Source organism: Carettochelys insculpta, chromosome 18 (assembly GCF_033958435.1).
Source record: "Carettochelys insculpta isolate YL-2023 chromosome 18, ASM3395843v1, whole genome shotgun sequence".
NCBI lineage: Eukaryota > Metazoa > Chordata > Testudines > Carettochelyidae > Carettochelys > Carettochelys insculpta.
The window spans coordinates 4,496,030-4,522,114 of NC_134154.1; the positions used below are offsets into that span (position 1 = coordinate 4,496,030).

At 46.7% G+C, this 26,085-nt stretch overlaps 2 protein-coding genes across 3 annotated transcripts; both read right to left on the reverse strand.

Annotated features, from left to right (window-relative positions):
* Positions 1-798: 798 nt before the first annotated feature.
* ACADS (acyl-CoA dehydrogenase short chain) lies at positions 799-13,854 on the reverse strand. Of its 2 annotated transcripts, none has more exons than XM_075012746.1 (10): positions 13,763-13,854; positions 13,224-13,372; positions 9,656-9,805; positions 9,307-9,418; positions 8,797-8,948; positions 7,624-7,826; positions 5,845-5,962; positions 5,420-5,515; positions 2,355-2,411; positions 799-1,419 (listed from the first exon to the last, which is right to left on the reverse strand). In XM_075012746.1, the coding sequence occupies exons 1-10, from the start codon at positions 13,806-13,808 to the stop codon at positions 1,267-1,269; spliced, it is 1,236 nt and encodes a 411-aa protein (XP_074868847.1). In that variant the 5' UTR covers positions 13,809-13,854; the 3' UTR covers positions 799-1,266. The 2 variants fall into 2 exon arrangements, with proteins under 2 accessions (XP_074868847.1, XP_074868848.1); XM_075012747.1 differs by having other exon boundaries at positions 5,845-5,982; positions 7,656-7,826; positions 13,763-13,852.
* Positions 13,855-17,097: 3,243 nt separating this feature from the next.
* On the reverse strand, positions 17,098-25,518 carry UNC119B (unc-119 lipid binding chaperone B). The gene is made up of 5 exons (XM_075012831.1): positions 25,266-25,518; positions 23,605-23,718; positions 22,328-22,439; positions 21,892-22,064; positions 17,098-21,005 (listed from the first exon to the last, which is right to left on the reverse strand). The coding sequence occupies exons 1-5, from the start codon at positions 25,471-25,473 to the stop codon at positions 20,893-20,895; spliced, it is 720 nt and encodes a 239-aa protein (XP_074868932.1). The 5' UTR covers positions 25,474-25,518; the 3' UTR covers positions 17,098-20,892.
* Between the last annotated feature and the right edge of the window lie 567 nt (positions 25,519-26,085).

Sequence of the window (26,085 nt, forward strand, 5' to 3'; positions counted from 1 at the left end):
TCAGTGTTTTGTTGCCCCCTATTGGCCTTCAAGAAAATAACAGCCTCACAGTTTAAAACAAAAAAAAAAACTTATCTGTGTGAGCTTGAGCTAGCTGCAGGGCAAGTGGTGGGCCAGTAGAGTTGGGATTTGATATTTAACACACAGGCTCCTGCCCATACTTTACCATTCTGAGAAGTGCAGTTCATCACTGTGCTGAACTGTGGTGGGTGTTGAAAAAAATCTCGACCAAGCCATACCACCCCAAAATGGGCATAACTTCATGTGTAACTTTCTTTCAAGTGAACTTTCAGACTGTTTGGCAAAGACCAGCTGCTGTGAAGGCAGCTCTTCCTCAAGCTTGTAGCAAGGTTTTCATGCAGTGACACTCAAGGGTATGAATTGAGCAAGCAGGGGGCAGATCAGTGTGTCATTGTACAGCAGTACTATTGTAGCCCCTCCCTCATTCCTTTTCAAAGGATGGTTCACATCTGTGTAGCTTTAAAAACCTTAGGGTAAAGCGCAGAAACTCATCACAACAGAGCTGCTGCTACTTTCACTAATATCCTAAAATTAATGAAATAAGATATGATGGATTTTACTCTAAAGCAGTGGCTCAGTGAGAAACCAGACTTAACTATTCCTGTACATTCAAGCATCTCAATAATGCCCAGGCAGCCCTCTTTACATAATGAAGGTGTGCTCTTAAAAATAAGGTAAACAAACTGCATGCCTGTTTGTGAGAATGAGCCAGGTACTAGCAAGCACCCCTTTGCTGCAGTAAGGGACACTATATAATGAGAGTTCACAGCCAGCAAGGTCACACATTTGTAATTCATTACTGACCAAACCTGAAGAGGCAGGGTGACAATCACTCTGGGATAGTGCAAACATCTCACCCCCACCATCTTAGAAAACACAACCCTCACCTTCATAAGGACTTTAGAATGCACAAGAGAAACACAGCTGTTACTTCCCCCTAATCTCAAATTTCCTTAGTTAATTAAGCACCCTGTGAGGGCAACCAAATCTCTCAGCCAGTAAGACTAAGGACTGACACCATGGACTGTTTCTGTAAGAGAACAGAGTTGAAACTGTTAATTACAACAAATTGGGCTTCACTTACATGTTGCTGCTCCCTTTGTTTAACCCTAACTCCTACAAAGGCACATAAGGCAATTAACGTGAGTTGTTCAAGTCCCCTTCTAAAAAGAGGGGTGATGATGTAAGGGAATTTCCACCTTCTGTCAGCCTCCTTTCATCCATGTCAGTGTCTCCCCCACTTCTTCAGCCACGGTATGCCTTCAGCAGTTGTCCTGCTATCACTAGTCTCTGGATCTCACTTGTCCCCTCATAGATTTCTGTGATTCGAGCATCCCGGTAATGGCGTTCTGCTGGCATCTCTGTCACATAGCCCATCCCTCCCAGGATCTGGATGGCCTGAAACAAAAACAGTGAATCTCAGATCAGAAAAAGAGGTACAACCTCCACAACCAACTACTAGGCTCAAACACGTTCCAGGGACACGAGCACTTTACGAAATTTCATGCCCCTGACCTACCATATCTGCAGTGAGGAAGATGCAAATGGAGCAAATTGTAGTAAAATCAGGATGTAGCCTGGAGTTTTGCCCTCCCTGCTTTCATGTGTTGCCATAAACCACTGGCTGATGCTGTTATCAGCAACATTGAAAGGGAAAGGAACTGAAGTATTGGATACATAAGTAGCATAGTTCTCCACTGCCCAAAATATATTTGCTTGGGCTTCAGGCCTGACTGCTGAAGGGACTTTACACAGGGGACACAATAGCACACAGCCTTCAAACAGAGGTAAGCAACAAGGCCACAAAGGAATTCTTTATGGCAATGCCAGGTGCATCTGCACAACTTAGTTCTTCAGCAAGAAAGTTGAGCTCTTTCCTTTCTATACACAATGTTAATCCTTCCAAGCCTAGGTTCATAAGTTGATAAATGTGCATTTCAACCAAATACACAAACCCCAACTGATTAAAATTATTTGCACTGACAAATTGAAACTTAAAAGAAAATGCTGCTTGAGGATATTTACTTACTATTTGACACAAGTGGCATTACAAAGCTTTATATTTTTTAATGTCAAATCATTGTCTGTTTTTCCCCTGACTTTTGACAACTCTGAAATTTAAAGAAATAAAAGCCTCAAAATAAACTATTATTCATCAGTTGTATTGTTATACTTGTCAAATTTTGGTTTTCCCTACTTACTGTACTCCAGAGCAGGAGCTGGACAAGCTAACCCCCCCGCCAGGTTCCCATTGTGCGTTACAGCAGAAGCAGAGACCCCCAACCTCACTCAGGTTGGTCTGAGCAGAGACAGATACTTAGATGGCTAGTTACCTTATGGGAAGTGGCAGTTGCAGCCTCCGATGCAGCTAGCTTGGCCATTGCAGCTTCCTTTAAAAACGAAAACATTTTTGTAGGTTTTTATCTAGCAGGGCTTAGTACACAAACTGCTTTTTCTGGCAACCCAGGGAGCCCGGGTTTAAAGATTTTGCCAGGTCAGGAGGAAGATGGGGCGTTTATCTAGCACCCCACTCAGGAATGTGCATGGCACCAACCCCCACCACTAAGGAGGCAGCAGGGAAAAACCTCCAGTGGAACATATTGCCACACTGCTGTTTCCCCTGTTAGGAGGCACACAGAGCTGCTTCCTCCTCTGTACCACAGGTGTTCCCAGATTAGGGACACTAAGTCCCACCTGAAGCAAAATTTTGTATACATACCCAGAATTCACACCCTGTCTTTAAAATGTACCTCTTAAAACAGTCACATAGTGGCATTGGAGCAATCATTGATAAGCCACTGCCCTCCACAACAGATCCCTATATGTTTGATTGAAGATGCAACTGTGGAGAGGAGCTAGAGCCAACCCTTGTACTGCTGTCAGAAGCCAGAGAACAGAACATTTGAGAATCTCTCTGATGAAAAGGGGTGGTGGGGGAGAAAGGCTCCAGGAAGCACACTTCAGATGCACGAGCCCAGGCAGCTTTATGCACAAGAGCTGCTGCTTACAACTGTAACCTTAATTTTTATGTGTTTACTAAATTGTAAGTATGCAAAAAGTTGAATAGGTGAGTGGAAGAGACTGCCTGAATGACAGAACCAAAACTTCATTTTAAAGATTAAGAAGCAGGCCTACAATTATACTCAATTTCATCTTCAAACGTGTATATTTAATGGGTGATAATGCCACTTACATCAGAATCCACTACAGCCTTATTCTAATCAAAGCAGCTCTAAATTTAGAAATTGAAAAAAAATACAAACAAATGAATATTAAACCACGTCTGGCATCCTTTCCATGGCCTTTTTTGAATATTACCCATGTAAATAAATATTGCAACCAACGTTCTTTTTGTGCTACCAATACAGAACTTTTAAAAACCAGTTGATCTTCTCCAAGTTTTTCCTTCTGCTGTCTCCAATTTAATTTTACCCAAATTCAGTTTTCCATCTTATGTTATTTTAAACCTAAGGAAAAAGTAGGCGTCACTGTGTAGCACTGTATGGTACATGGGCATTGCCGTAGCAGATCAAAACAACATTCCATCTGGTGGCCAAGAGGAAGCTGTAAAACCCCGTTAGTTTTGTCCAAAGGAGAGGTCTCTTCCACATCCCAGACAGGGACTGATTTATGTCCTACAGCAAAAAAGGTTTGCAGACATTTAATTTTTTCTCAATGTTATTTTTGAGTCATGCTAAGCTCTTAGCGTCACTGTTGTTGTTGACAAATGAGTTCTATGCTGTATACTTTTTTTAAAATACAGTTGTGAAATGTCTTGTCCCTATATTGTACTGTTGTCAGATAAAAAAAAACCAAAAACACAAAAACCAACTTTTCCTCCATTTGTGTATTCGATACACATGACAGCTCTGGCCCAAGTCAGTTTCCTTTTTGTGTGGGTTTTTTTTTTTAATCATAGCAACAAGGTAAAGAAAAAACATGTAAAAGTAGGAAAATGCATTTGTTCAAAATCACAAAAATTGGCAGGGGAGAGCGCAAGTGGGAACAGAACCTGAAACTACTTCCAACTGATGAAGTGCATAAATAAAGGCCTTTTCAGTTTGTTGGCTGAAATTTGCACAGTATATTAGATAAACAGATGTTGAGGCATTGTGAAAGTTGCATTTGATGTCAACTGGTTTTGCATGCAGAAATCCTGCAATAGCTGTTGTAGCATACCCATAACAAGCGACCAGATTCCTTAGCCTGCCTTCTGTTTAGTGGTTCCTTCCCTATTTCTTTTTTGTGATGGGCTCTCCATATCTATCAGGTATAAAGAGGTGCTATATCATAGGCCTTCACAGCCATGCTTAACTCACAAACGTTCTAAATGAGCTCCCCTCTGACTTGCTAGGGCAGTCAGCTCCAGCCCTGGTAGAGGTGAGAATCCTGTGTACCACTTTATGACTGGTGCACTTAATTCAGCGAGCATGGTTTCTATCCCAATTGTCTAGCACCCTTCCAGGACTCCATGTACAGACACAGCCAAGGTAGCCCAAAAACAGCAGTGAAACTAGGAGCTGCTTGGACTAGCCTGCACACCAGGGACCAGCCATTGTCTATGCTGTCACTGTTACCGATTTGATCTAATTAAATCAGTATGAGCTCAGATCTGTCTCTCTTGCTGCATGACTGGGAAGTATGTATGTATGTATGACTGGGAGGTGAAACTCTGGAGTTACTTACATAAGTGAGATGAGGAGCCCTGTTTCACAAGTTGAACCCAGTGACCTTAACAATGAGCTAGAGACTACCAAGGCCTCAGCATTTTAAGTGGTTCATGATATAACTAGAGCAACTCCATCTCTTAACCCTTCCACGTTACCTAGTGAACCACCCATTCATAACAAAACCTTGCACACATCAAATGCTAGATGGCAGTACAGCTGCCATTAATGTGAGCATCTGTTTTTGGAGAGTTCTTGAGCAGATAACTGGCTGCAGATCCCAGATCCAATAATAAAACCTCCTGAGAATAGGCCATCTCCCTCACATGGATGCATGTTCATTACACGCATGGGGAGGGGATGGTGCTTCCACTGCCTGTACCCACTTTACTTTGTGGACAGAGGCTCTCTGTTGCCTGACGCACCTTTCACTAGTGTTAAATGCTCTCTTATAAGTGGGAGGCTGCTGAGTCAGACTAAAGGGAATCCTGTAGCCTAGCCTTTCCCCTGATTGCTTTGGGCACACAGGACCTAGGCAAGAGGATGCCAGGCAGTGTTCAGAGCCCAAAGTTAGTTAATTTTCTGACTTTATGCAGAGCTATGCCCTAGAAGATAAACTGTAGGAGACAACCCCTGGTAGCTAGACCAGATAACTCCCTTGCATTTCCATTGTTTTATGAGTGTGCTCCTCATTGTTAAATCAACAGCAGATTACAGAAAGCAAGAAGTACCTTTGTATAAGGTTTCCCATTGTCCCTCAACATGGCTGCTCTCCAGGTTAGCAGGCGAGCGCTCTCCAAGGCCAGTGCCATGTCTGCCAGCTTCAACTGCAACAGCCACAAACATGTGAGTAGAACCCCCTGGGCTGCCCACCCCAGCATGCTCTGCCTCTAAGACTGCTGACAAGCCTCTCAGCAACCCAAAGCAATTTCACCACAGAAACGGGGAAGTCAATTAGCAAACATCGAACTAGACCTGCACAGGTGCAGGCAGGCAGCTGTAAATCTAACGTGCCTGCACACATGGTGTGTACAGAGTTCAAAGTGCATTACCTGCCCCAGCTCAGCTGCTGTATTGCTGCCTATGCGTGTGCTTACTGAAATACGCAGAACTACTGCCACCAGACCAAGGACAGTATATTCACCCAAACCCATACCTGAATAGCCTGCAGCTTAGAAATGGGTGAACCAAAGGCCATCCTCTTCTCGGCATAATCCACAGCACAGTCCAGAGCTCCCTGAGCTATGCCAAGTGCCTGCGAAGCAATCCCAATCCTGCCCGAATCCAAGGTTTGCTGTGAGACACGAAGTTGTACATCTCTAATGCCACTCACACAATGGGCTGAAGGGTACAGATCCCTCCATAGCCTGCCAGACCAGGGGGAAGTGGCAATCTGCAGTCAGATTGGTGCCCCCGAACAATCCCATAATGTATGGAAATAAAAATCCTCTGTGCACTTGACACCCCAGACAGTTGCTTCGGTCAGAAGAGGGGAAACAAAAGTGACCAAGGCCAGACAGAAAAATGTGGAACTGCATCTACCAGTCTCAAATTCTCTTCCAATCTGCAATTCAGATTTTAATTGTATCTGCACAACAAATCTGGAAGGGAGAGGGCACAGACCAGCAAGGTGGGGGCAGTGTTGTGTAAGTATGAGGCAGGCAGCATGAAAGCAGGGACCAGACATAAGGGGCTCCACAGATCAGTGCTCACCAAGCAGAGGGAAAGGGGGGCTAGGCAGGGCCACACTTGGCCCTTCCTGCAAGGAGATTTAGGACACATCTTATGTCCATTCCCTACCCTGGTGACCCGTCCCCTTCCACCTAAGGCGAGAGGTGGAGAAGAGCCTTGGCATGTATCTGCTCCACTATCCGCAGATGCTGAACAGCTATCTGCAGGGCTCTAAAAATAATATTGCGTAGGAACTGCTGCTTTGCAAACAAAGGCAGGGGGAGAGAAATTAGACAAATAAGCACAAAAAATACAAAACTAGATTTCCTTGTTCCCCCTACTTCTCCCTGCCCCTCCCCCAGATGTTGTCTCGCACTCTCTCGAGCCTACACTGGCTAAAATTCCCCAAAAGCACAAGCAACGTTGGGTGCCCAAGTTGTAGAGCAACAAGAAGTCCTGTGGCACCTTCTAGACTAACATATTTTGGAGCATGAGCTTTCATGGGCAAAGACCCGCTTTGTCGGATTCATGAGTGGGGGATTCCAGAGGAGGGTTTAAAGAGGGAGTCTCAGTCAAGGGGAGGGCCAGAGCTGACAGTGTCTGTTCAGTCATGGAGGATGTGGCCCACTATCAGCAGTTAATGGGGAGCTGTGGACATCAAGAGAGGAGAAATCAGGTCAGTTCAGTTAGGGAGGATGTGGCCCCTTATCAGTAGAAATTTTTAGAAAATTTTCATAAAGTGCAACAGTTCCAAGTTGTGAGCCTCAGGCTCATTTAAGGTGTCAAGCATAACACCCCCAAAAAACAAACTGCTACTCACTTCTGGGAACCTGAGTCCAAGACTATCAAGAGACAGAACACTCCTCTCTGCTCCCCAGGCATTACCTTCCTAGTACCAACAATGCAGTTCCTCAGATGTCCCACATGCTCCCCAAATAAGATCTAATCTATGTCTGGATGAACTCCAGATGGTGTCCTCTCTTCATCAGCAAGTTCTGAGTTTCTGCATCTCCTCAACAGAGGGCATTAAAAGAAACATCCATGTTTCCCCGCCTCAGGCACATCAGCAGATGCAGGGTGAGTTGGTGGGAGGGGAGGCTCTCCCCCTGCTTCATATCTGCTCAATTTCTACACCCAATGATTGCCAGCTTGGACTTGCCTTTTTGAAGCATACCACCAGTGGTGCTTCTTGAATGCCAAGAAAGGGTCAGTACCTATACCGCTGGCTGAACAACATGTTATATGGATGTAGTCCTGCACCAACCTTGTCTTCCCACAACTCCAGCTGGCTCTCACCATAGCAATTTTGAAGCCCATCCCCTGCGTTCCGAGCAGATTGGCCTTAGGGATCCGGCAGTCCTCAAAGATCAGATTGGCAGTGGAGGAGGCTCGAATTCCTAGTTTGTCTTCTTTCTTCCCCAGTGAGAGCCCAGGCGTTGGGATAGGAACAATGAATGCACTAATGCCCTGCAATTGGAATCAGGATCTTAAAATTGCCTCCAACTTCTCATCATGCAGTAGGACAGAGCTTTTCTAGGAAGCATGTGAGGCTAATTCCAACTAGGCACAAGTAATGGTTAACCAGGAAGCCTCACCATAAACAGATGAAGCTTCCTGGTTACCAGATCCGGTGGGAGCTGGAGCAGGCCCCTGCCCAATGCAGGCAGGGAGCCCAGGAACGCACCATGAGCAGGGGAACTCCATCCCAGCCAGAGCAGTCAACATGCACGCTCCTCCACCCCATTTTTAATCAGTTAACTAAGGCTAGGTCTACAATGCCTGCAGAAAATCAAATGCTTAGGTTCAATCTTCCAGGCACCATTTTGCGCATGCACAAAATGGCGCGGTCCAGGATCAGTGTTGACCCTGGAACTCCTTGCGAGCTGCAAGGATTAAGGAATGGCGGTGGGAGGAGTGCTCCCATCAACATTCCACAGTGAGGACAGGGACCAACACTGATGGCTGCAAAATTGATTTTAGATATGCAATTGGCATACCTAAAATTGCCTAGTAGCCGTCAACTTTCCCGGTAAGTGTAGACATAGCCTAAGTTAAATGGAATTTTACATCCGTATGCCAACTCCCCCACCCAGCCATGGGAAGAGAGTGGGAAAGAAGAAAAGTGATTCACCAGAGGGGAGATTACAAGGGAATGAGAATTCTCACTGCAGGAAGCTCTGCTCCAGCTTGTCCCAGAGGAATGCAGAGTCCCATGGAATAGGCCAACCATCTAGCAGCACTGTGACCATCCCATGCAACACACAGACTTTCCACCCCCTTTCTGAGGGGACACAGGCTCTTCCCAGGCCTTTGTTCTGACTTCATTTTCCCATGCAAGCTTCTGAAGCCTTTTACCAATGCGCTACACTTCACACCCCACAATGCTTCACAGGCTATTTCCAGAGCGACACGGAAGGCTACACCCCACTGAACTCACCTTGTGTTTCTGGGATTTGTCTGTTGTGGCAAACACCACGACAGCAGAGGCTTCCCAGGCATTGGTGATCCAGGCTTTGGTGCCATTCAGGACCCACTCATTGCCATCCAGCCTTGCCACTGTGGAAACAGCTCCTGCATCACTGCCATTTCCTGAGCAAGGCGCCATGCAAAATAACAACCAAAATATTCCTCTTCACTCATATACAAAACAAAGGCAACAGAATCAGTTACTTCCACACCCAGGGGACTGGGCCTGTGGCCCCAGAATAGGTCCTCCCTCGCATACCCATCCTAGCAACAGCAGCACATGATTTACTAGGGGCAATTCCAGCTCACCTCCCCTCACAAGAAACCAGAAGGAGAAATGCCAGTCTCCCAGGGGCTTCTCTCTCTCCAAGCTCCCATTCCTATTACACCTTTGCTCCCTGGCCAACTTTAGGAAAATGAAGGAAGTTTCAAAGGGGAAACAGTTATATCATCAGCCCAGGAATGTTAACGTTCCTGCTACCTGGCTCACTGAGGGCAAAACACCCTATTTTGTCTCCGCTGGTGAAGGGGGCAATCCACTGATGCTTCTGCTCTTCAGAACCAAACTTCAGTATTGGACCTAAATACAGAGACTTCAGGGAAACAGAAGCCATGTTATTTTACCCTGCATGAAAAAGTGAACCAACAACTCCTGAAAGTCCAGACCCATCGTGACCAGCAGACCAAGACCCACCCTCCATGCTCAGCAAAGGCAGACTGGCTAAATCCCGTCAGCACTGAGAGTCTCACAACTCAACTGGTAGAGTTACCCCTGGCTGTCAGGGCTGGATCCACACCGCCCCATTTCCCAGACCGTGGGAGGGGCTTACATTATTGACACTCATGATGGCACCCGTGGATGCACAGCCCCTGCTGATCTCCTCGGTGGCGATGGAATAGGCCAGGTAATCAAGCCCTGCCCCTTTATATTCTTCTGGCACATCCATGGCCATCAGCCCAAGGGCACCCATCTTCTTCACCTGGACAAGGAGAAATGAATGAGAGGCCTTGTCTACACTGCAACTTTGGTCAGCAAAAGGCAGCTTTCAGTGGCAAAAGAATGAAGGTTTAAACATTGCAAAGCAAATTTTAATGACAAAATAAAGCCAACTTGATGAGAGGGACAGGGCTTTTTGTGCAAAAGGGGTCAACAAGGAGCCAGTCTAGATGCTGATTTTCATTATGTCACCATAACTGGCGTCCCCCAGTCTCCCACAATGCCTGCTCTGCTCAGTGTTTTGAACTCAGCGTCCTTCCCTTTTCAAAGCTCCAGGAAGCTTTAACATTCTAAGCCTGGAGAACTCACAGATCAGACTGTAGGAAAACTCAGAGGGAATCACAGAACCATAGGCAGGCAGGAAGAGCAGGCTGCTGCTAAAAGCGGGGGAGAGGAGAGCCTGCCCTACAGAATTGGGGGCAGAGGGCACAGAGAGGGTTGATGTGCAGAATGTCCCCCTTCCCCAGGATTGGCTGTTCAAGCCTTCCATTTTTCTTCCCACCCCCGCAACACACACTCACCTGGACATTTCAGTTGAAAAATGGCTGGCAATATGGTAGGATGCTCATGGAACAATGGGATTGTGAAACCTGCATCCTATGCCATCCCTGCCCTGTGAGGCATTGCAAGCCCTTCTCGAACCCCCAGAAGGCCAGCTGCACAGTAAGATTGCTACCCCTAACACACTGCTCTCCATGCTGACGCAAGAGGAGCTAGTGTGGATGCACTGCTCACACAAGCAGCATAGTCTGGACCCACCACAGCAGTTTAATGAAAGTGGCATCACTTTGTCAAAGAAACCCTGCAGCATAGGCAAAGCCAGAAAGTTTCTGCATCAGTGATGCCCAGGCATGTACATGCAGCAACATGGAGTCCCACCCTTGGGGTGCACTTGAACACATGCATAGTCCACATGTGTTCCTGTTCATTCACCTGAACACAAGCAACTGAAACAGCTACTTCTGCATGCTGAAGTATCAGAGGGAGCTGGGGTTCCAGGCCAGCTCCCACCTAACTACATACTAATCAATCATGCCATGTCTGGTAACAGCAGCATAGTCTTTAGTGAGTCAACTCCTGGCCATACAACTGCATCACAGCAAACCTACACAAAGCATGCACCTCACCCCCGATTCAGTGGGGCAGGGGCAGGGGGTCCTCAAAAGTTGCTGAGCAGCCTCCGCTCACAGTGACTTCCAGAGGAATTACAGATGCTCAGGACTGATGCAGCCCTGGCTGATTAAGAGCAAGTTACCTCAGGTTGAATATGTTTGTTGTCACATGAGGCAGAGACTAGCCCTGGTTGAACCTAGGATCACTCTGGCCCATGAGAGTTTATTCTCACACTCCCAAGCACAGCTTTGTTCATTATACTGTACAGAGGCGATGGAGGAAAAATCTAGCAAATCCAGTCCTTGCAACTATACCTTTAAATCTTTCACTCAAATTTTGTACTGCATCCTAAAAGTGCTTAAGACAAAGTCTTCACAAAGCTACTGAATCATGAAGGATAGTGCACAGGAAAGCAATTTTATAGCTCTCTCACGGAAGTTGTCTTTACAAGGAGTTAATCATTACCAACAAATGCAATTCAAGATATTCCCCACCCTGGAGGGCACATGTTCTGTCTTCTCAAGCTTAATGTCTTTGAGCAGTGACTGTGTGTGCATCTTGTATTCTGCTAAGCAACTGTCATAGTTTAACTACAGGATTGAATTTACATTTTATACCTGTCGGATAATCTGGCCTAACCTTTATGTGTAGTGAAAATTAAACTACCTGAAATTCAGCCAGAATGTTCTGTGTATTCCAATATAAACTGTTTCCCCTTTAAGTATTTGCATCCCGTATTGTGGCCCTGAGCCACTACACAAAATCCAGAAAGGAGTATAAATTTATAGTTGAAGTGTTTTCAGCTGTAAGAACCTCAGGTGTTATCAGTAAGGCAGGGGAGGATACTCCTTTTAATTTATTTTCTTGGAGTATGACATTTTTAGATTGTCAGTGACTCAAAATACAGAGAAAATGTGTTTTTATTTTGTATACACTCAGTTTGAAGTCTGTGGGCTAAGGAAATAATAGTTTGATTTTTAAGACAGTTTAGCTGATTGCTAAAAATCTAGTTAGCATTTTAGTCCATCCAACTGAATTAATACTACAGCAAGCGATGTCTGAGCTTTTTTCACAGAAGTGACAGATCCAGGACACTGATACACTACAACCTCAAACAATCACTTCTTCTGGTTAAAACAGTTAAAAAATAACAATGTGCAGCTTCTCTTCAGCAAGATAGTAATTTTTGTAATTTTCATTCATTTCATCAGCTGAACTACGCTCAATACATGCACATTTTAGTGTTACACACTATTGTGCTGCAATGTGTGACCTACCTCCTTTTACTAAAGCATTTTATTGACTTTCCAAAGCAAATGCATCACATGCAGCATTAACTACAGCAGCCCTGGGGAATGCAGCTAGGAGGGAAAACTCAATGGTATCAAAGCCCAGAGGGGAAGACAAAGAAGGGCAATTAACATGCACAACAGCATGTCCTACAGGCACTACTATAAATATCAGCATCCAAGTGCTCCTGACAAAACCCCTTGAGTCACTTTGAAGCTTTATCATACTGATTTGTGCACTGGTAACATACAGAGATACCCCAACACAACGGACCTGGAGAACGGCGCATTCCATCTAATGCACCAAGCAGCATCTTACATGCATGAGCCAGATTTACACTGAAAATATTTTGTGCTGAGCTCAGGGCTGGGCCAAGTGTAGCTGTAGAGAGACATGTAGAGGTCATGCTCCATACTGGTGGGGCATGGGCAAACCCATACTGGGTCAGACCAAACAACCAGTCTTCCGACAGAGGCCAATGCTAGGTACATATGAAGGGAATACACCAAGCGAGCCGCTCCCAGCTTCTGACAAAACACAAGCTAAAGATGCCATGCCTGCCCACACAGGCTACTAGCCATTGACAGATGACCCTTTCCTCCATGAACCTAGCTATTTTGAGCCCTGTTCTAATCTTGCCCTCCACAACATCCTCTGCCAATGCGTTTCCACAGGTTAACTGTGTGCGTTGCATGATGAAATACTTTGTTTTTAAACCTGGTGTCTATCGACCGCACTTGGCGACTGACCCCTGGTCTTGTGTTGGGAGAGACTAAACAAAACTTTCTCCACACCAGTCGTGATTTCTTTGGCCTCCCTTTTCCAAGCCGCCAAGTCCCACTCTCATTACACCCTCCTCAGGGGGCAGCTGTGCCAGACCCTATGCGGTTTTGTTGCCCTTTTCTGAACCGTGCCCAAGTCCAGCGTATGTTTCTGTGCCACGGGGGGGGGGTGTCCCCCAGCTCTGCACCCCCATCACCCAAAGGGGTGGCAGGCACCTGTTCCGCCGGGAAGCGGTGCTCCTTATCCAGCTGAGAAGCAACAGGCACCAGTTCCTTCTCCGCAAAATCCCGGCACGTCTGGCGCAGCATCTGGTGGGTCTCTGGTAACGCCACGCTCTGGTAGACGGTGTGCAGGTGTCGCAGGGCTAGGGCGGAAAGGGAGGCGATGAGGGGATCCCCCCCCCCCGCACCCGTCCCTAGACCCAGGCAACGCAAGCAGAGCAGAATGACGGGCCAGCGGTTCCACACCGGCCTGGGACAGGGTCCAGCCCCTCGGCTTAACTTGGGGCCAAGCTGCCTCAGCGCCCCAGTCTCCCGCGGGGGCCGGCAGGGCGCGAGGGGCGGGCACCACGCTGAGGTAGCCCGAGGCGCGTCCCGCCCGCTGCCTCAGCGCTGTGCGAGGCCCCAGGGGCCCCCCCTTTTCCTCCCACCCTATCCGGGGCCAGCGCGGGAAGCCGCAGCTCGCGCCCGCGGGCGGACAAGCGAGGCGCGCCCCGGGCCTCCCGCCCCTTCCCCTTCCCGCGCTCTGCCCCCACCTCGGGCCGCAGCACCGCCGCCCCGGGCTAGGAACGTAGCCGCCATTGCTAGTAGCCAGCCCGCTGCGCCTGCGCCCTAGTGAAGCACCACTCTCGGCCGCCCTTTGCCCCAGCCCAGGGATGGGCCGCGGCGCTCAGGACAGCGCGGTCCCGCCGCGCTGCTGGGGCTTCCCCACACGCGGCTCTTCGGCCTCTGCTGGGCGCCGCCGAGCCACTTGCTTCCGTGTACACACCGAGGAGCGAGGCCTTGGCAGTGAAACCAACCTGCGGCCTGTAGCTAAGGGGGTGCCCCAGCCTCAGCGGGGCCACATGCGGGCCGCCTCCCCGCTCAGGCACCTCGCCCCGTGTCCTGTCTGCCGACGGTGGCGCTGCCAGCTGCCCCAGGGGGAGTACCCAGTAATCACCAAGCGCTCCCTCTTCTGCTGTCCAGTTCTAGCCCCTGACTTACCCAGCCTGGCTCATAGCCATCGCTGGCCCTCACCTCCCTGCAGTCAGCTAGTTCTTTTATGAACTGTTCAAGTCCTGCTCTTCACAACCTCCTCTGCCAAGGAGTTCCACAGGTTGAATGTGTGCTGCTGTGCAGAGCCACAAACCTTCCCCAGGGCGGCTAGCTGCAGAGACAAGCGCCACAGGGACCATATCTACATTACCTTTATGGAAGCAAAAGACTTCTCTGTGTTTAGGCAGCTAACATTCAGCTTTATTTAATTCAATAAGGCAACAGATGAGCCAAACTGGACACTGGTAAAATCAAGTCCAGCAAGGCTGCTTGATGCAGCTAACTTCAGTATTTTATACCTTTACACAAACAAGTCCAGTGCCAGAGGCAATTGGTTAGAGAAACATAAATCATTTTCAGAGAGAAAACTGTCATCAGCAAGGAGGAACAGGTGTCACAGAGTAGGACCCCCAAATCCAAACAGTTCATTAACGTGTTCCACAGAGCTCATCCTCCCTGCCGTTCACAAATAGGTGAGGAAAAGTTCAAGCTCTTGTGTACCTGCAGAAATAAGAAATGTGAAATGGCTTCTATAAATTGGCTTCCACACCTTCCTACCAAAATGGCATCCCAATTCTGAGCAGGGCTTCAAGGTGCTAGCGTAAGGCATATCACAGCTACCCTCCACATCATGCAAAGCTTCTTTTGAAGGCCAGCAGCCTGATACTGAAAGCCATAGCCTCCCCTTTTCTTGTCTGTCACAAATCTGCACTACAGATTCATGGTAGAACATAATCATGTTTCCACTGTTGAGCAGAGTGTGACCTGACTGTATTTAAGGAATATAATGTAGGAGTGGGGAACCTTTTTTGGGCCAGTGGCCACTGACCCAAAGAAAAATCTAGTCGGGCTACATAAAAGTGAGATTCCCTCACCCCCATTAATGTGGCTGCTGATAAATACCTCACTCCTCTTGTGCTGCATGTCCATGAGTGTGAGGCAGGGAAAAGGGAACTGGGGTACAATCAAGATTAACTTTTCTGGAGGCCTGTGGTGGGACCAAAAGTGAAGGATTCAGGGTTCAGTGAGGTGGCTACTGGGAGCAGGTGTGAGGTATGGGTGGGAGGGGGGCATGCAGGAGCAAGCTGGGGGTGGGTATTTGTGGTCTGGGTGGGAAGGATGCTGCAGGAGCAGGATGGGAGTCTGGACAGGAGGGGCGGAGGAGTGGTATGGGAGTGCAGAGTCCAGGCAATGGGACTGTGCTTACCTGGCACAACTCCCCCATTGTGTCCAGGCACCACCCCTGCTGCTCTGATTGACTGGAACTGAAGCCAATCAAAGCAGCTGAGAAAAAGTCTCCCCAGGCAGCACTGGGCTACCGTTCTGCTAGCCAGACAAGAGGGAGCAGTGGTGATGCATAGAGCCAAGAGCCACTTCCTACCCCCTCCAGGTAAAGCCCATGGGCTGGACTTGGCCTCAGCTTGCCTTACTCCAGCCCATGAGGCTCTACAACCCCACTCCACAGAAGCCTGGATGCTGAAGAGGAGCCCCGAGCCTTCAGGGATGGATCCAAGCAAGGTGGTTACCAGATCTTAACCACAGGCTGGGGATTCCCCATCCCTGGTCTAATGGAGGGCTTCCAACCCCTGTTAAATTACATTTAACACACCCCCCTCCTTTTATTTTATAAGGGTTGCACTGAGAGGCATGATGTGTGAAAGAGTTGTCAATACAAAAAGTTCAAGAACCACTCAATGTGAGTTTGAACATTGGAGTCTGCCCTGTGTTGAGAGCTGGTGAAAGGTAAGTGAGCCAAGAAATTACTCAGTACCAATCTTGTGAAAATCCTGGTTTATTACTATTGCTTGGGACAAAATAACATTTTATACAAACAAGTTGCCTAGTTTACTCCAGACAAGGAGAGACATGACAAGACACAGCAAAATGAGGCTCCAAGGTAGAAGGACAGCAGGGGAGGGAAATATCACAAGCAGCTTCATTGATGCTTCTTGAATTCTCTGTGAAAAATATCTTTACAAAGAAAAAAATATATTTCTGTTAAATCTCCACTAAACTCCTACTGTCCTTTGTAAACTAAGGGGAACCTGCAGCACGCAAGAGGATCTAAAAGGACAGACACGGGTGATATGGAGACAATGCAATGGACCAAGACTTGGAGGGCTCCCAGGGTGAAAGACGTCACCAAGTGCAGAGCCAGTCCCAAGTAGAAGCAAATGCTGAGCTTGTTCAAATATCTGATTTACAGAATGAAGGAACTATGGATGCTGGGTTCCATTTCCCCTAAAGCAAATTGTTCATGTGATAGTGAAACACTAACTATATCATGTTACAAATACTCCGACAGGAATGTCCAAGCTTTGGGACACAGAGATGCATTGGCAACTTGCTACCAGGCCAAAGCCCACATCTAATATGTTTGTAATTTTACCTCATTAACAAAAACAAAAAATAAAATTAAAAGTCAATACAGATGACCACGATATTTGCTAGTGTTTGGTATCTTCCTTGACTCCTGAAGAGGAATTGCTTGTTAGACATTGCCAGCTGTTCATTAGCTTTGCCCTCACCATTAAGTCTCAGGGATAGAGCAGTGTTTTATAGTTCCAAGAATTGCATCTGATACTCGAGTTGCACATTATTTGACAGCAGTCATCTGTGCACGTGGCAAGGTGGATGTGGGCTACTGTGTAAAGTGTCTTACATTAGACAGGCACCACAAAGCTCAAAAACCATGTGACAAGACAGTGGACCAGAAGACAAGGCTGGATCTAACGAAGCACAGAACCTGGAAATAAAGTTACCGAACTACTTGGCAAAACATACCTTGCTGCTCCACCACTTACCACAAACTATTATTCACCATCTTCCTGATTCATTTTCACTAACACACCTGCTTTCAAACATTTTTATCCATTATTCCTGTACTTTGTCTAGAGAAGCGGAATGAAAATCCCAGCCCAGAGAAGCCGCAATGGGAAGAGAATTCTTGTTCTTTTCCTCTCTGATGAGAAGCACTTAAAACCATAAGGAAATACACTAAGGAAGACAGTTCATAATTAAACGGAGAGAAGAGAGACAGCGAAAGCTGTAATACTATGTGATCCTACCATGCCAGCTGCAATACAAAATCTTTAGTCATTCATTGAACAGTTGTGCAGAAGTTTTCCTTTCCTCTTGTACAGCATGCGGGCTTGAAGCACTCACCTTGAGAATGCTTCAGACTGGTCACGAAGACAAATACTTTATGGAGTTGGTTTATCTTTGCCTTTTTGTTCCTTTTACTTACATCGTAAGTTCCACTCCCTTCCCAGCCTAGTGCAGAACAACAGAGGGAGGCCAGTCGCACACTGATCTCTCACCCATTAACTCCACAGCCAATGCTATAGAAACATCTGCCTTATTCCATCAGCACCGTCTCTGCATACACACATACCTCTCTGTAATGGGCAGTCCACTTGGGGATGGGATGTGGCAGAATGGGAGCAGATAGCCGTTTGGTTCCTTTCAAACACACTGGTTTGAAGAATGGTACTTTTAGGACACAGACTGAAGATGCAAAAAGATTCTCGGCTAATCATGTTTAGGGACCCTCTTCTAAATGTAGAGCCTAACAAGATTGAGGAGAGTACTGTATATACCTGCTTCTAAATGTAGATAGCAACAGCATCCAGGAGATAGGAAATGCTAGATTGTGCTCATGAAGGACCTTGTATCCATGACTTTCTGGACCTGCCTGACCCTCCCAGGATAGTACTGACCTTTTTTTTTTTTAAAATATATATGAGCTTTTTTTCTGAGCATGACTTTCTGGGGTTAGCCTTTTGAACCAGGAAGAACCAATGCAACTGGCAGCACCTCTCTTCCAACTGATAAGTACCTGGTATCTTTCTATTTTCAGTTTGTTACTGCTGAGGAGATGGCACATTCACTTGAAGACAACAGCAGCATGGGTCTTTTCTCTGTCCTGACATCTGGTCCTTGAAATGACCATTGTAGATTGGAATGGACTCTTCTACAGCAGCTAGATGGTACACTGCCAATCACAATCACTGTCAAATTATCCTACCTGCCCAAGATACTATTTAAAGGTTTGATAATATATCTTATACATCTTCCGATTTGAGTTCAGAATATTCCCTATTGCTGGCTCAGATGATAATGCAACCTTTCTAACTAACTCTTCATCCATTACACTTGGAACAAATAGAGACCATCACGTTCATAAGAACAAATAAGTAGTAGTTGCTCTAAACAGAGAATTAGATAAAAGTCATATTTAAAGGCACCTGGATTTATACAACACAAAAGTTCAGCTAGCTTTCCTACCAGCTCCTCAGGATAATTAGTTATCTCTTTAGACATTCTTCTCTTGAGCATCCTGAAACATGTTAGGACAGAAAGCACTTTTCTGAGGCTGGTTGTGTCCTCTCTAAAGAAGTATGGTGTACTTGTGTGAAAAAGGATCTTTTAGTATCACCATGGCACAGTGCATGGAGCTCTGGAGACAGGCCCAGCAAAAAGGAGAACTAGAGACACTTCTTAAAATACACCAGCTCTACTAATTCTGAATTAACAATCAAATAGTTACACATCTCTGGGGAGCTGATGGGTATAAATGGCAGAAGTGTTCTTCACAGCTCAGCTTTCTAATACCTCAGTCACACACACACACACACACCCCAGTCACCTTTATCCTATTCATGCTCCCAACGTATTTGTTGTGGTCCCTTACTATTAATGCCCCTTCCAGAATAATAATAATAATAATAAAAAAAAGACATTTTGGTATCATCCATAATTAATATCCTCCCCTATAACTCCTCTAATGATCCTTATCCCACCTGATACTTTATAGCTAGTTGGTCCTCTGCGCTATTGCTAACTATATTCATCTCCTGCCACACAAATGGAGCAATGGGTTCCTTTTACTGTTTATCTATTAACAGCCCCTAGGCTGTAACATCCATGTTACAACAATTGTTACAATCAATATTTATTTCTGTTAAGCAGTTTACTTTCGACATTACCTAGCATCACTGGTAGCCAACTGTACTCGGTGTGTATATAGCCACAAGGGGCATTTCAATGGTATAAGGGGAACAAATGACACTGGCACCAATCAACCTGCCTAGCATAGATAAGGCCAAACTGTTCAACACAAGAGGCAGACCTAATTATCAATGGGGTAAGAGTGAGAATGAATGGTAGGGTATCAGTGTACCCAACATAACACCCAGTTAAGCATCTCACTAGTGCACATTTGCACAGCAGGGAGCAGGGGACACCAGCTTCACTGCCAGGGACATACACCATGTCAGTGCCTGACAAATATTTCTTCCCACTTTTAATGCCAGGTGCTACATAAGTCTGAAACATACACTTTGGTTTGGCTGCTCTAATAGCTGTAGTAATTATTGCCACAGAGGTCATTAGAAGTTTTCTAAATCATGCATATAAATTTTCCAATTAAACAGGCAAAACACTGGAAGAGGCCAAAATCCATATGGTTTAGATAAATCATGTCAGTTCTTCCTGGTAGGTCACTTATAAGCAGCCACCTCCCAACAGCACTTGAATGTCCTGGTCTGGGCAGCATTTAAGGCCCAATTTAATACTAGCACAACCCTAAGCACTGGCCCAAACAACACAATATAACACCATTGCCTCTTTTTATAATACCTCAGATGTGTTGCATGGATTTAAACATATATAAAAAGACTGAAGCCTAGGAAGATCTACCTGCTAAGCAGAATCTTCTTCAGTTGACTCTCCAGATTCTCCCACTAACATCCAAAGAACAAGCTAAATGGACAGACTCCTCCAACACAGTGCAGTTTGAGCAGAAAAACTTCTCACACATAGATGCAATGGAAATTATGATGGTTGCAAGCTTCACCTTGGCCCTATGGCTGAGCCCCACTTATAACCCAGCTATTCTCTCATAACAGCTCAAGGAGTAGGGAGCCTGTCGGGTTGATTTAATGGCCATTTAGTGTAATCTCTCTTTTCAAACGTCCTTCACTTCGACTCAAATCCCTTGCAAGACATATCTGTAACAGATTAAAGAATCTGGGTTGTGGCCCAGGAAGCAGAAGGAAGATCCCTGCAACATAGCATGCTAGATTCAGCCCTTCTTAAAAATATCCCCTGGAGGCATAGGATGTGTGCACACACATGGGGAGCCAGTCTCAGTCATGCATACAGACCGAACTACTATACAGTGAAGAGGATATCTGCCTTTCAGGCTCCACTGACTACTTGGAGAAAACAGATTCTCATACTGAGACATAGGTTGCCCATGCATCAGCTGAGCACTCTGGACAGAGGGCAGTCTGCCCACTGGGTGGTACAGAGTATAACCTAAAACAAAAACCATATAATCAATCTGCTAGCAGAGTCCCCAGTCCAAAATCTAATCAAGGGACCATCAGAAACAGAGAAAAAGCCAGAGGCAGGGTACATAAGAATACCAGGGAGGGGAATGTTGCAGGGAGATTTCCTTTACTGTCACGAACAACCACCTCAGCCTTCTTACTTCATGTTTTGAGTCCATGGGGGAAGAAAAGGTTCAGTAAGATGCCATGAGGCATGTGACAGCAGCACTCCTCCTTTCCTGCACCTCTGGAATGGTTAGGGATAGCACAGCACCCGGTGGACATGAATACAATGGTTACTGGCCCCCGTTGTAAGCATAGTCAGCCTTGTTGTGCATGATCAGCTTGTTGTCCACAAAGTAAAAGCTGTCTGAGCGGGTCTCATAAGGGTGTTCAACCATCAGGTGGACTGTAAGAGAGAAAGGTCAGTTACACTTATGAATACTGTGCCTGTCAAATCCCAAAGGGCAGCACAGGGTCAGAAGAAAACAAACATGAAGTAAACAATTCCTTTGTCACTTTGAAGCTCCGCCCCAAGGAGAGGTAAGAGAAGCAAACTGGCATCAACTGTGAGAACCCCAGAACCTCTGTTTAGCCTATCCAAAGAATGCAGGTCTTCTGCATGTCAAAGCAAACTGGAAGAGACTGGATCACTATCACACACATATTCTGGAACCTGTTTCAGGCTACAGTGCAGCAGCATTGAATGAGTACATTCCTCCTCTGAGACCTGGCTGGCATTAAGAAAGTGGAAAAACTAGTATCATTTGCTCAGCTCAGATTGTATACTCAAGACACATACAGAGACAGCTCACCCTCTGTCTGCCAGACATACCGAAAGAGTGACAGAGAGCAGTCACTTGTTCCTGTCTACTCTGCTCTCAGTGTCAGAGCATGTCCTGCAAAAAAACCACAATGGGAATTCTCACATCTTGCCAGCTAGATGGCTCTCCACAGGCTCCCACAAAATAAACAACGCAAGTCAGCACCTGGAGGGCTAAAACCCTAAACAGTGTCTCATTGGCCTTAAGAGAATATTGCCACCAAATCACCAAGCTTACCTCTTGGCCTGTGTATTGAGATATTATGTGCAAAGTCCACTGTGACTCTGGGGTCACAAGCTTCAATAAAATAAAATACCAGACCTCAATCACACAGCACATAAACGCAGTTTGCTCAACATTACACAGTGAACCTCAATTAACCGAGAACTACCTGTTCCTAGTTCCCTGACCCACCACATGAGACTGCATTTGAGCACAACGCCAATTCAGTGAGGGAAGAAGGATACCTACTGAGGTCCTCTGAGAGCTGGGGGAACTCATAGATGTGTTCACATGTGTTCCTGCTGCTGGGGATGCAGAAGCCAAAATCAAAGTCAAAGTTCTTCAGCAAGCGATCCCGGAAATAATGTCTCTCAATCATTCGGAAGTTTGACACTGGCTTGTCTCCCACTGTAAACTCCACTCTGCACGCACAGATCAGGAGAAATGTATGTCATGAGATCACTTCAGAATAGGAAAGGCACAGAGAATCCAAAAATAGGGCTGATATCACTGCTAAACAGAAGCAGATGTTGGAATCTTTCCTGTCACTCTTAGCTTCTTTTACTTTTGTATTGTGACCTGGATTTTTATCAGTCCGTTTTTAAGTTCACTTGTGAATTGACAAGGTTGGTACTTAGGTACCAGAGGCCTTACTTCCCCCAACTTTGTACAACCTTTTACTCACGTTGCACCAACTGTCCGCAGACGCAAAAATGCTGGGGTGAACTGATAGCGAACAAAGCGTCCTGCACTGGTGTCCACTTCTCCACTGTCTTCCTCTTCCTCCTCATCTTGCTCTAGAAAAATTTTAACAACTCAGGGTTAATCTTCTGATATTTTAGGAGAAACACACTGATAGCCTGTAACTGATGTACTGAAACCATCTGAGACATTGCTCACACATCTAGTACTGTAGTATCAAAGAACTGTACTTTGATGTGCTGCTAGTATTAAAAATTTAAGAGAACAGTTTCACAGCAAACATTCACAATTGATTACATGTATCAAAAGACCCTGCTCACAAAGGTACATGTCCAAGAATCAACTATGGAAGTATATAATTGTTAACCACTAGCCTTTGACTTCCAGGATCTGGAGTGCACATTTCCTTTAGCCACCTACACATAAAGGGACATTAGTTGGGGCTTAACAATGGAACAACGATAAATCTTGGTCTAATGTTCAGGTGAAAAAAATAAAATCCTATCAGATCACAATAGCAGCACTGTACCTACAAGTCCCCCAAAACTGGGCACCATCTGGCTCCTCGAAGAGCCAAGGGGGCAAAAGGATCTCCAGGAATAGGATTTACATCCCATCTAGCTTAAAAGCGGAAAAACACTATCTAAAGGGGAAGGTCAAATTAAGATACATTAATTATGTAGCTGGAGTCAATGTATCTTAATCTGAGCTTCTGTGCCATCTCCACAGTGGAAGGTCTTGCTCCAGCTGATTTCAAGGAGCAGGAGTACTGGTGCAGAAAGGGATGACCTCTGAATTCAACTGAGTGCATCCCTACCAGATGCACTAAGTTGAACTCTGTAAGATCAACCATGGCAGTGCCGATATTCTCCATTGTGAAGACGTGCCCCGTTAGAACAATCTGAACTGCTGGCAATTTCAGGGCTAAAAAGATCACAGGGAATGAATTCCTCTCTCAGCCTCACAGCAGGTCCTTTGTGGTCAGGGTTGGGGCACACTTATGGGATCATATAAACAAAGATCTGTGCTGTACCTAGCTCCAAGATACCTCTCACTATCATTATATTTACACCACATTCTCTTTTTAGACTGTAACTAGAACATTCTTAGAGACATTTTCAGTCCTCCAGGGATTCTAAGGGATAACGTGGGTGAGTTGAGAACACTATGCGTAGTGAAAGATCTTTGTGTCTTGGCAACCTCTGCATTCCACCAGATCCCATAATATCTAGCCATCTCCCCATTGTCAAAAGGTTCTACCTGAAGCTGATGGTTTGGCAATTTCAAACAGAACTGTCCCTGTCTCCAGGTCTCGGATCTTGAATCTGGTGAAATCAATATTGTAGATGTTGTCCTCAGGTTTGCATAAATAATCTAAGAAAGAGAGGACATATTAGGAAAATCCTTTGCTCACAATGCAGAACAGGAGAAAATATGGTCCACACGAGCAAGCCTTAAAGGTCCTCCTCTTATGTATTAAAAGGCCTTCAGGTACATTAATTGAGCCCAAGCACCTAAGAATATTTAGGGATATATCCCGGAGAGCTGGGGGGAGGGGGGGTACATCAAGGAAACCACAATGCAAGTTGCTAGTTAAACTAACCAAACAGGATACTTAAATTCAGCATTTGGACTCAGAGCTGACTGAACCAATTTACTACTCCAGCTGTATATACTGAGTGAGCTAATCCAATCAAAGAGGGAAAACAAAATTTATTTATTCACTATGCCACAGTTTAACAGGAGCACCACCTGAGGAGCATCACTCCTGCAACAAAGAAATTGAGACAAATTGCCAAAGAGAAGAAGAGTTTAGCTCCCTTCATCAAAACTACTGGAAAAAGAAAGACCAACAAATGCTAAGAGCAGACTGAACAAGGCTGACAAACAGTCTCAGAATTTCAGGGATATTCATCCTAGAGAGGCAAGTAAAAACAAAACTTTGATGATTCTAGACAATTTGGGACCTAAACACACAGGTGTGTGGAACTTCACAGAAAAATCTGGGCCCCTGTGAACCAGTACAGTCTCAGGATTCCATACCCTGACAGATTTTGTCCCCCAACCTTTCTGTCTTTGTGGACACATATACGTGGTGCTGTTAAACCAGAACATACTGGATGCCTGAGCATCAAGATGAACCCAACTGAAAAGCAGAGATCTCGCACAACAGCCTGACAACTTCTGCCTATAAACCTTTTCATCTACCCAGCCATATAGGGCTGCTGGGAGAGAAATCAGAGTCCTTAATCTATTTACAGAAAGGAGGCCATGTTAGCCTGTATCTTCACAAAATGAAAAAAGCAGTCATGTAGCACTTTAAAGCCCAACAAAATAATGTTCCCAGATCTGAAGAAGTGGGTTTGCCCCCAGGAAAGTTCATCACCTAATAAATTATGTTGTTGGCCTTTAAAGTGCTACATGACTGCGGGTTGGTTTTGTGCTCTGTTCTAGAGTGGGATGTTCTCTGGAAGGGGTACTGGGCTGCCCTGACAAGGTTACTTATGATGGCCCCAGAAGAGGCTCTCAAGCACTTCAGAGAGACTGATGATGGACCGGCAAGGGGGGTAAAGTCTATGGGCTCCTAGGGGAATGCTAACAGGTCCCGGGCATAAGGTGCCTGGGATCCCTGGGAGCTGCTAATGGCGCCTCGAGGGTGTGGTAAATTGGGTTTTTGAAGGGATGATAATGGAATCGGGGGGGGGAGTCCCGGTGGCGATAATGGGCTCCCCGATGGGCGAAATGTACGGGGGTCCGGGAGAAAATCCTCAGGGAAACCCTCCCACTCGGGTGTGTCGGATGTGGGGGAGGCGCTCACTGGCGCGGCTAGCACGGGGGTCCTTCAGAGCTGGCGGCCGGGGGCCCAGGGCGGGAGCAGCATGGCCGGCCCCGCGCTGCCTGCTCCCCGGCCCAGCACTCACTCTCCGTGACCCTGCTCAGTCCCAGGACGTGTTCGGGCCGGACGGTCTCCAGCGCTAGCAGCTCCGCCTCTGAACGGGGCACGACCAACCGCGGCGCGGCGTCCCCAGAGCCCCGTCGCCCCCGCAGCCGGCTCAGCACCCCTCCGGCTCCCGGCGGCGGCTTCTTCTCCGGCCCCGGCGCCGCCACCCTCGGCCTCGAGCCGCTCATCGCCCCGCCACTTCTGCCAAGATGGCTGCCGCCTGCCTCTGTAGCTATGGGAGCGAAGGGAGGGGTGCCGGAGGGGTCAGAGGGCAAGGGAGCGATGCTTGGCAACAGGGACGGAGGCGACGCCGGAAGTACTTCACTCTCTCAGCTCGGCTGTGAGCGCCTCGTGGGAGACTGAAGCTAAGCATGCTCCGCTGCGTGCAGGGCCTGGAAGGGAGACCCATGTCAGCACGCAGGCTCCTGCTGTCACAAAGCAAAAAAAAAGCAGTCTTGTCGCAGGCTACCAGTGTAATTTAGTACATTATGTATTGCAAGAAGTCAGAATCGTGCTCCACGCGCCGTGTTGAGGTGAGAGCCCCGTGGCTACTGCTCACCAATATCCCAACGTTATTCAGCAGCAGCTGCATTCCCCCTCCACGCTACGTGGCAGGGGATCAGCCCCACCCGCAGTCTTTTCCCCCTTGTGCAGATCAAAGCACAGGAGCTGCAAGGAGTCAGGACTCCTGGGTCCTACTGGCGGGAGTCCAGCCGAGCTCCGGGCTGGCTATAGACCAGCTCGGTGCTACAACTCTGGCAGGGCTGGTTACTGGGCTCCATGGGCACAGCCTGACCTGG

Bases quoted from the DNA above. Each gene is read 5' to 3' on its own strand.
- ACADS (XM_075012746.1), bottom strand. From the start codon at position 13,808: ATGGCGGCTACGTTCCTAGCCCGGGGCGGCGGTGCTGCGGCCCGAG. The intron at 5,963-7,623 runs GTTGGTGCAGGA...GGATTCGGGCAG, and splicing joins TGGAGTTGTGGGAAGACAAG to GATTGGGATTGCTTCGCAGG. The intron at 5,516-5,844 runs GTATGGGTTTGG...TGGCTGTTGCAG, and splicing joins CTAAGCTGCAGGCTATTCAG to TTGAAGCTGGCAGACATGGC.
- UNC119B (XM_075012831.1), bottom strand. From the start codon at position 25,473: ATGAGCGGCTCGAGGCCGAGGGTGGCGGCGCCGGGGCCGGAGAAGAAG. The intron at 22,440-23,604 runs GTAGAACCTTTT...AAATTTTTCTAG, and splicing joins TGCCAAACCATCAGCTTCAG to AGCAAGATGAGGAGGAAGAG. The intron at 21,006-21,891 runs GTAGGTATCCTT...TCTCTCTTACAG, and splicing joins CCAGCTCTCAGAGGACCTCA to TCCACCTGATGGTTGAACAC.